The sequence below is a fragment of the Crinia signifera genome, chromosome 3 (assembly GCF_055691185.1).
Source record: "Crinia signifera chromosome 3, ASM5569118v1, whole genome shotgun sequence".
Lineage (NCBI taxonomy): Eukaryota > Metazoa > Chordata > Amphibia > Anura > Myobatrachidae > Crinia > Crinia signifera.
This window is the reverse complement of record NC_139219.1, coordinates 275,295,092-275,305,504: the sequence shown is the minus strand read 5'-3', so window position 1 is coordinate 275,305,504 and position 10,413 is coordinate 275,295,092. Positions and strand designations below refer to the sequence as shown.

Below are 10,413 nucleotides of genomic sequence, written 5' to 3'. Positions count from 1 at the left end.
TAGAACAGACCTTTCTCCATTATTTTCCTTAACTAATACCGTCCTCTCACTGCGAGTGAGAACTACACATCTTTTACCCGGCATTAAAATGCCGGGGACTGCAGCGACGGACCCCCCGTTCTCACTGCTGGGCAAATTCCTACGTGAAGAAGTTCTATCCGCTAATTTGCCTTTTAACACGGGTTTTTATGCAGTGAGAACGGGTCAATCCGTGTCTGCATACCCGGATCTCATACACAGGTAAAAAGAAAGGTTTTACCCGTGTATGAGATCCGGGTATGTGACCCGTTCACACTGCAAAAAAAAACATGTTAAAAGACAAATTTCCGGGTCAACATGCTAGACCCGGGAATTTGCCTGCGGTGAGAACGGGGTATTATAGACTTTTCCTTCATTTTAGTTCTCATGATTTATGCACCCATTTTGTTGGTTAAATGGAACATAAGAACGCTTGTTTAACTTAATGACTAAAGCGCTGAAATAACTGCAGTTACATTAGTTTTAAATAATCCACATTATGTACTTGAAATACTTTCTTAAATCCCTATAATTACGTGGTGCTTCAGTTGTCTGAAATTACACTCACTGTGGCCAAGCTCCTATGTCCCAGAATTTTCAACCCTGCACCACGTGGACAAGTTTATTTATATAGCGCTCACATATTCCGCAGCGCTTTACAGAGAATATTAGAACACTCACATCAGTCCCTGCCCCAGTGGCGCTTAAAATCTATATTCCCTACCACATGTACACGCACACAGACATTCTAGGGTTCATTTGTTGGCAATTAGCCTACCAGTATATTTTTGGATTGTGGGAGGAAACCGGAGTACCCGGAGGAAACCCACGCAAACACGGGGAAAATATACAAACTCCGCCCAGTTAGCGCCATGGTGGGAATCAAAGAGCCAGTTCGTTGTAGTAAAAACAGTAACAGTATATTGTATCAGTGTATTACAAGTCATCATTCTAGTATCACAAATGTGCACAGAAATATTTTTGGAAAATACATAGCAATCCATACCTGACTGAAACAGAGTATATTCAGTTGTGTAACTTTTCAGGGTGAACCAAATTCTCATCGCAGTTTCACTAGAGGGCGCCACAAATATGTTTTGTTTTTCTTGTAACCATGATGTAATTACTCAGGAATAATGATTATGTTACCGCCTTGTATGATTTCACGCGGTGTGGATGGAAATAGAAGGAAGTTACACTTTTGTTCCAATAGACAGTCTGTTCCTAGAAAATGATTATTAATAGAATAGCAGTGGCTGAAGGGCAGCCTGACCTAACTCACAAACAAAGCTATGATACACTAACGTGCTGTGAAATATATTGGAATGCATTAAAAACCTCTTTTGTACTAAGGATATGGCATTTTCTAATAGTAACTATTAAATGCCCAGTTTTCCACAGCAGCGATTTCCATTAAACTGGCAATAAAGATTCACTGTAAACTCTTTGTCTAACTCCTACCGGATACAAATGACAGCTGAACATGTCCAACAGAGAGGGAAACAAGCCTATTTTCTGTAAGTAAATGGGCCAGTGAGCTGAAAGCACCAGTGCACTGGCTAGTACCATAGTCTTTTCAGTGGTGAGCAGCGGGTCATTGTGCCTCAGACAAGGGCGTCTTGTGGTCATTGTGTGGGGGATCCGGAGTGATGTTGCGTTCCTTGGACTGTACACATGCTGCTTCCTCTTGGCTGTCTGTTGTGTCATCATCATGTGCTAGATGCTGCTTGTCAGAAGCTGGAGAAAAGGGGAAGCGGAGCCTAAAATAGTCCATTCCCTGAAGATCCGCTGAAATAAATGTGTACATTTGTTATACACAGACACATCTATATCATATCTACAGTATCTTGTGCTTATTGATGCTTATCATTACTGCACAGCTCCCTGTACAGGATGGATTTAAGACATACTTGCCTACTAGTTTCAGGGAGATTATAGTTGGTAGTAGAATTTTACACCGCGCCCCACTGAGGGGGCGTGTCATGCTCCACCATAAGGGTGTGTCTAGTTCCATATATCGTGAGATTGTGAAAAGCGATTGTGAACGTGGCACCTGAAAGCGTGAGTGCATAGAGCTACATCTGAGAGGAATCTTTTAAAATGACTTATATACAAGTATAAATGAGCCCCAAAGCAGTTAGTACTATACTTGCTAAAGAAACGTTACTGATATGTATCAGGGACTATTCCATATAAATAGCCACATGAAATGAATGATCTCATTGTGGGATCATTGTGTTTTATCACAAATGCTGGGAATGGTGCTGATGATTTAATTGTATCTATCTCTCATTCCTTTCTTTCCCAATGTAACAGCTACATAATGTGGGCTAGGTGAAATGAGGGCGATTGCAGCTATTTCAGGGAGTCTCCTGCAGAATGCAGGAGGGGAGGTAACTATGATGTAACAGTGTAATGTGGGCTAAGTGACATAAGGGAGATTGCTAGACTAATCAGGGAGAGAGGAAGATTGCTGCTATTTCAGGGAGTCTCCTGCAGAATGCAGGAGGGGAGGTAACTATGATGTAACAGTGTAATGTGGGCTAGGTGACATGAGCTAGACTAATCAGGGAGAGAGGGCGATTGCAGCTATTTCAGGGAGTCTCCTGCAGAATGCAGGAGGGGAGGTAACTATGATGTAACAGTGTAATGTGGGCTAAGTGACATGAGGGAGATTGCTAGACTAATCAGGGAGAGAGGAAGATTGCTGCTATTTCAGGGAGTCTCCTGCAGAATGCAGGAGGGGAGGTAACTATGATGTAACAGTGTAATGTGGGCTAGGTGACATGAGCTAGACTAATCAGGGAGAGAGGGCGATTGCAGCTATTTCAGGGAGTCTCCTGCAGAATGCAAGAGGGTAGGCAACTATGATGTAACAGTGTAATGTGGGCTAAGTGACATGAGGGAGATTGCTAGACTAATCAGGGAGAGAGGGAGATTGCTGCTATTTCAGGGAGTCTCCTGCAGAATGCAGGAGGGGAGGTAACTATGATGTAACAGTGTAATGTGGGCTAAGTGACATGAGGGAGATTGCTAGACTAATCAGAGAGAGAGGGAGATTGCTGCTATTTCAGGGAGTCTCCTGCAGAATGCAGGAGGGTAGGTAACTATGATTTAAGAACTACATGCTGAGTATTTGTTAATCAATTGCAGGACTAAAAATTAGATCACTGCGTCTTTTTTCTCGCACCCCCGGAGCAAGGGCGGGATGTATTAAAATACATCGCCGCCCTTCGCGCCCCCCCCGCCGCGATGCCGCCGCATATGTACTAACATATGCGGCTGGCATCGCGATGCGGTGACGGAGCCCCCCCGCGATACCTGTACTGTGGTCTGCGGGGGGGCTCCGTCACCTCCCAGCCGGCTTTTGCTGCTTTCACGCCGGGGACAGCTAAGCAAGCTGTCCCCGGCGCTTCCTCCTCCCCCTGCAGCCGGAAGGACGTCCGGCTGCGTTGCTAGGGGGAGGAAGGGCTTACCTTCCGGGGTCCAGGAGGACCTGCAAGAAGGTAAGCCCAAGGGAGGGGGGAGAGGGGGGGTCGGCGAGGCGGCGGGGTTGCGGCGACGCGGCGGGTGGCGAAAAGAAGCCCATAGGCTTCTATAGGGTATCGCCACCCAAAGGTGGCGATACCCTGCCCTGCGGTGACGTGGCGAACGGGTTTTAGTACATAGGAAAATGCGGTAAAACGGGGGTTTTACCGCATTTTCCCTTTAGTACATCTCGCCCCAAATCTGATATATCCTAAAATCTTTACTTTTTATATATATATATATATATATATATATATATATATATATATATATAACTGGGGACCGCTATGAGAGTACCTGGGTCTTGTAATATATGTCACACAGCAGAAGAGAATCGGTGTCTTTCACCAGCACAGGGCTGGTGAAACAAGCAGCAAAATGGATCTATGCATTTGCTATGCAAATTCTTATGTAAATTCCTAGCTGCATTTCCCTAGTGACATTTCTATCTGGTACAACGTCAGCCTAGGCTCACCACACTGCCCATCGGTACTTACCAGGACATACAAAGGGACTCATGGGTTCATCAGACTGCTGAAATGCATCACTAGCTTCCAGCTCATTAATGTCCAGTGGTTCTGACAGCTCCAGAGAGTCGATATTCACTTCCATTGATGATACACTATCCAGAGGAGCTGCGATTACAGATACATAAGAGCATTTAAAATGAAACAGAAATGTTCTTGAAGTGATCCTATTGATAATAACTAGAGAAACATAATAATGAGCCTTTTATGCTGTCTTCTGGTGGGAAATAAGAACAATGTTTGTTCTAACCTATCTACTTATGTGCTGACCATTGAAATTGAAGACACAGCTGCTGTTAGATTGTATATTGTTGGAATAATGAGACTGCACTGGGAGGGAGTCAACACCAAAAGTGTTGAAGAGAAGCTGATAGCTGCCTCTTAGAGGCTTGGGGGCCCATTTAACATTCAATATTTGCGGCTAAATTGGGTGTTTTCGGGGGTCAACCACAAATATTAAGTATCACCAAATGTATCAGCAGGGAGCGCTGCAGGAATCTCCGATCCTTACAATATAGTAAAAATAGACTGTGCTGCGCAGTCTATTTCTACTTGCGACACTGACCGCGCATGACTGAGCATCGGTATCGCATGCACATGATCACTGTGTGATTTTGACTATATAGTCAAAATCGATAGCCAAAATCGCACTGTGTGAACACACCATAAGTGTTTTATTTTGCAGCATGCACAGAAAAAAAAGATACTGTAGTGCAAGATGTGTCTGCACCGAACTCTGCATCAGCACCAGCTGAGTGTGTGATTGGTGCCCTGGAAGCTGAGCCAGCCCTATATTATTTAATATGGGGCAGTGATATTGGATTATCTATCAGCCTCTCTCTTGTATTCACAGTATATCAGTATGTTCCCATTGTAAAGCTCCTCCAGAGCTGATACGTATGTGTTTATTAATTCAGTGTTACGTGGAAGGTGTCTGAGTTTGCAGTCTCCCCTTTTCTTCTCACAATATGCAGCACTATAATCATATGTTAGTTACACAGGAGAGCACTGCAACCTTTCTCTGATATATCGGAAAGAAGTACTCCAGTGATAACTTTGTGCTGTGCTATAGAGGGAGTGTTTTATACAGAACAGTATGCTCCCTCAGGAGAATGGTGAGGTGCGGTACAGAGGAAACTAGCCTGGGAGATTGCACTACAGTAGCATGGACAGAGAGACAAACAGCTTCCAGGCCAACCTGTCAGACTGTGCTATGCTCGCTCCAGGGCCAGATTCCTCTATAACTCTCACAGCTCTCCTGATATGTGGGTGTGAGAAATGTGCTTGACAGAGAGAATACAGTGCTAGATCCACGCTGTGACACCATGCAGCAGAAGCCAATAAATAATGTTAGAGGACCTGCTGTATTTTTAATTCCCTGCCATGATTATTTTTTATGACTTAATGCATCACACCACTCCAATGCTGCAATATACGGGCTATGGTGATGCACAGCACTAAGTATCGTCATAGCTATGGGGCATACATACATAGCGATCTGTGCTTCATTTCTAAGCAATCTAGTCAGCTTGCTTAGAAATGAGGTATAAATCTCCCTGTGTGGATGCTTTATTACTTAAAGCCTGAGTCAGGGGTGCAGCAACTGATGCTCCCAATGTATCTGCTTATGTAAATGAGCTGCGGATTGTATGCGCATCTGTGATTGCATTTGCAGGGTACTAGCGGAAATATGCTAATGACTCAGCAGCTATCTTATGGAAAGAGACGCCCGTCTCACTGCAGAGTACGCATATTTCCGATACCCTGCGAATGAAATCACAGATGCGCTTACACCTCTCACTCAGGCCCATAAAGACTTGCCGTCTACAGAACTGACAGTTACAGGCCAATATTACACGCTGGTATCAACAGGGTAGCCTCCATCATCAGGACTAGGACTTACGCCGCCAGCGCTCATTGAGGAGGTGAGTAGAGGGATAAAACATGTCCACTTCATGGGCAAGGACATCTTCAAAGAAGCGCTGCCGCTCTCGCAGGTGCTGTGTGCTGGAAGCCTGAGTCTGTAGCATGGGGTGTCCCTGTAGGAGGAGGGAGAGACGGGTTAGTATAGTATAATACTGAGTGCAGCATGGGTTATTTCTAGCATTAAGGAATGCAAATGTCTCTGACCCAAAGTGCGACAATGGAAAAAAGTGAGATCACTGCCTCTTTCATAAGACGTTATGGGGGTGCAGCTAGTAGATAACACAGGTCACATTATGTGTGTAGTTAGTAGCGATCAGAAGTAATATAAGAATCTAGTGGCTAGCAAGAACCACATGTATGTATGTATGTATGTATGTATGTATGTATGTATGTATGTATGTATGTATGTAATGGATAACAGAAGTCACATCATGTACTGTATGTATTAGTAGAAGTCACATTTCTTATGTTAGCAAAAGTCAAATCATGTATGTAGTAGTTAGCAGATGTCACATCATGTATGTTGTTAGAAGGAGCCACATTAAGTATGTAGTATGTAGCAGCATGTACCATATGTGGTGATTAGCAGGGGCCACATCCTGTATGTATAGTTAGCAGGGCCAAGCTTCTGCATATAAATAAAGAGAGCATGCCGCCCAGTGTGTCTCTGACATGTCAGTGAGTGCTGAAGTCAGGACACCACATTAATGGGAAGGGACAGTGCTGACAGTAAGCACTATCACCAGGGTCAGTAGAGTGACAGTCGGGACTCTCCCATTACAGCAGCAGGGACAGTAGAGTGACAGCCAGGACTCTCACATTAGAGCAGGGACAGTAGAGGGACAGCCGGGACTCTCCCATTAGAGCAGCAGGGACAGCAGTGTGACAGCCGGGACTCTCTCATTTGAGCAGCAGGGACAGTAGAGTGACAGCCAGGAGTCTCCCATTACAGCAGCAGGGACAGCAGAGTGACAGCCAGGACTCTCCCATTACAGCAGCAGGGACAGCAGAGTGACAGTCAGGACTCTCCCATTACAGAAGCAGGGACAGCAGAGTGACAGTCGGGACTCTCACATTAGAGCAGCAGAGTGACAGCCAGGACTCTCCCATTAGAGCAGGGACAGTAGAGGGACAGCCTGGACTTTCCCATTAGAACAGCAGGGACAGCAGTGTGACAGCCGGGACTCTCCCATTAGAGCAGGGACAGTAGAGTGACAGCCAGAACTCTCCCATTACAGCAGCAGGGACAGTAGAGTGACAGTCGGGACTCTCCTATTAGAGCAGCAGCAGGGACAGTAGAGTGACAGCCAGGACTCTCTCATTAGAGCAGGGACAGTAGAGTGACAGTCGGGACTCTCCCATTAGAGCAGCAGGGACAGTAGAGTGACAGCCAGGACTCTCTCATTAGAGCAGGGACAGTAGAGTGACAGTCGGGACTCTCCCATTAGAGCACCAGGGACAGTAGAGTGACAGTCGGGACTTCCATTAGTGCAGCAGGGACAGTAGAGTGACAGCCAGGACTCTCTCATTAGAGCAGGGACAGTAGAGTGACAGTCGGGACTCTCCCATTAGAGCAGCAGGGACAGTAGAGTGACAGTCAGGACTCTTCCATTAGTGCAGCAGGGACAGCAGAGTGACAGTCAGGACTCTTCCATTAGAGCACCAGGGACAGTAGAGTGACAGCCGGGACTCTCCCATTAGAGCAGGGACAGTAGAGTGACAGTCGGGACTCTCCCATTAGAGCACCAGGGACAGTAGAGTGACAGTCGGGACTTCCATTAGTGCAGCAGGGACAGCAGAGTGCCAGCCCGGGACTCCTGGTTAGAGAGCGCTGGGCAGCGATGTGTGGCGCTCACTAGTAAGGGAGGGTGTTAGTGGTGGAGAGGGTCCGGGTCCCTGGAGGACAGTGGAGAATGTGTTACCTGGGATCTCGCCGTCATGTCTGTGCACCTCCCTGTACCCGAGCAGCGGCGCAGCAGCTCCCGCCCGCAGTGTGCTCTGTGCTGTAGTAACTGTGCAGAGAGTGTGCGGGCTGGGCGGGGAGGGGACGGTCACGTATCATTACTCACCATGGGAGAATGGGGTGTCACACTGACAGACTGCCCCTCCGTACACACTGTTCTCCTCCTGGCTCACCCTGGCTGAATGACCTGGCACATAAATATATATATAAATATTTAGCCTGCTACCTTCTGTGTTTGTGGATGTGTGAGAGAGAGATGTAGTTTCACTCTCTGCCAGTACAGCAGAGTTATGGGGACTTATACAGTATATAACAAATTCATGTGCAAACCATAACAAAGTTTCCTGAAAACCATTAACCCCTTACCGACGCAGCATGTTTTTGCCTTCCTGACAGAGGCCTTTTTTTCAAATCTGACATGTCTCACTTAAGTGGGGATAACTTTTTTTTGCTTTTACTTATCCCAGTGATTTTGAGATTGTTTTCCCGTGACACATTGTACTTTAAGTTAGTGATAAATTTTGGTCGATACAGTTTTTTTTTTTTTTGTGAAAAATACCAAAATGTCGTAAAAAAAATGAACATTTTGCAATTTGCAAAATGTTATATTTTCTGCTTGTGAGACAAATAATCATACCACTCAAAATAGTTAATAACTAACAAAGACCATATCTAAACTTTATTATTACATCATTATTTCAACTTTCTTTTATTTTTTTTGGACGCTAGGGGGCAGCAGAGTCTAAATTTTACACATAACACAGTAAACGCTGCTTTTGGCTGTTCACGTTTGAACAGCCAATCGCAGCGATCGCCCATGGCGGGGGGCATCGCTGCCCCCCCTGGGCAATGAGGGAAGATGTCTGCTGTCAGGGACAGCAGACATCGTCCCTCTGTCACCGCGTCTCTAGACGCGGTGACAGTTACAAGTCATGACGTACATTTATGCCATGTGTCGGGAAGTACATCCCGACCATGACGTAAATGTACGTCAAATGTCGGGAAGGGGTTAATGTAAGGACAACTAGGGAAAATGTCTTCATGTAGTATGTATCCTCTCTTTGATCTGTGTTAGATCCGACCAGGATCCAATATATAGCATTATTAAAGAGAAAACACACAGAGGGCTCACCCTCCGTGTGTTTTCTGTTTAATATATGCAGGGGTCACAGGTGGGCACTCCACTTGGTAAAATACAGCCAGGCACATAAAGGTTGATAATAAAAAGCACTTACCCCCCCACGATGTGAGGAATGGAGCCGGCACACAGAGTTGAAGAATAGGTGATTTAATAAGTCAGCATCATGTAGACAATAACAGCTGTATCACCCGACAGCCGTTTTCAACTGCTCACAGGCAGATGGAAGCTGCCTGTGAGCAGTTGAAACGGCTGTCGGGTAATACAGCTGTTACTGTCTACATGATGCTGACTTATTAAATCACCTATTCTTCAACTCCGTGTGCCAGGCTCCATTCCTCACATTGTGGGGGGTAAGTGCTTCTCTTTAATATATGTACATATATATATATATATATATATATATATATATATATATATATATATATATATATATATATATAAGGTTAACACTGCTCCGTCCTTATCTCTATAACCTCCCTTTTGGGATTTTAAGTGTTCTGCGTTACAGCGGCCACTAGATGGCGCCGGCAGGGCTATTCAAATATGACAAAGCTGATTGGGATGAAGTCAAAATCCCGACGGTCAAAATCCCGAATGGGTCATAATACCGACAAGGACAAAATCCCGACATGGACAAAATCCTAACATTTAAAATCCGCACATGGACAAAATCCCAACATTTAAAATACCGACAGGGTCAAGATACCGACATATAGAATGTACAGGTGAAACAGTCAACATGACTTTCCGTCGACAGGTCGCAAGGTCGACATGGGTTTTCTCACTGTTTTTGACCCGACATGTGCCGACAGGCGGTATTTCATGCCCTACCATCCACTAGGGCGTGGTGGGAGAATAAAATAGTGTGCCCGAAGCATTGCGAGTGAAGCGAACGATGCGAGGGGCTGCGGTTCACGTCAAACTGTGTCCATGTCGACTGTGTCGACATTCGGGTAAAAAAAAAGTGAAAAATCCCATGTCGACCTCGCGACCTGTCAACGGTAAGTCATGTTGACTGTTTCACCTGTACATTCTATATGTCGTATTTTGACCCTGTCGGGATTTTAAATGTCGGGATTTTGTCCTTGTCGAGATTTTAAATGTCGGGATTTTGTCCATGTCGGGATTTTGTCCTTGTCGGTATTATGACCCATTCAGGATTTCGACCCTGTCGGGATTTCATACCGAATCCAGCTGATTTGACTTTATCTCCCCCCATTACACAGTCCATTTATCTATGTGTTTTAGCCATTAAAAACCCATTGAATATGATAAATGGGAGCTCCAAACTGTCATTCCTCAAACACGAT

The 10,413-nt window shown here is 45.3% G+C and overlaps 1 protein-coding gene across 2 annotated transcripts; it reads right to left on the bottom strand.

Moving 5' to 3' along the window:
- Positions 1 to 916: 916 nt before the first annotated feature.
- On the bottom strand, positions 917 to 8,147 carry LOC146064522 (dysbindin-like). 2 transcript variants are annotated; one of them, XM_083178084.1, is made up of 4 exons: positions 8,069 to 8,147; positions 5,977 to 6,112; positions 4,044 to 4,181; positions 917 to 1,806 (listed from the first exon to the last, which is right to left on the bottom strand). In XM_083178084.1, exons 1-4 carry the CDS (start codon positions 8,069 to 8,071, stop codon positions 1,613 to 1,615), a joined length of 471 nt encoding a protein of 156 aa, XP_083034210.1. In that variant the 5' UTR covers positions 8,072 to 8,147; the 3' UTR covers positions 917 to 1,612. The 2 variants fall into 2 exon arrangements, with proteins under 2 accessions (XP_083034210.1, XP_083034209.1); XM_083178083.1 differs by lacking the exon at positions 8,069 to 8,147 and adding an exon at positions 7,922 to 8,037.
- Positions 8,148 to 10,413: the final 2,266 nt, after the last annotated feature.

Excerpts from the sequence above, each read along its gene's own strand:
- LOC146064522 (XM_083178083.1), bottom strand. Across the intron at positions 4,182-5,976 it reads CCTCAATGAGCGCTGGCGGC|CTCCTCTGGATAGTGTATCA; the intron begins GTAAGTCCTAGT and ends CTGTAATCGCAG. Across the intron at positions 1,807-4,043 it reads GAGTCCCTTTGTATGTCCTG|CGGATCTTCAGGGAATGGAC; the intron begins GTAAGTACCGAT and ends CATTTATTTCAG.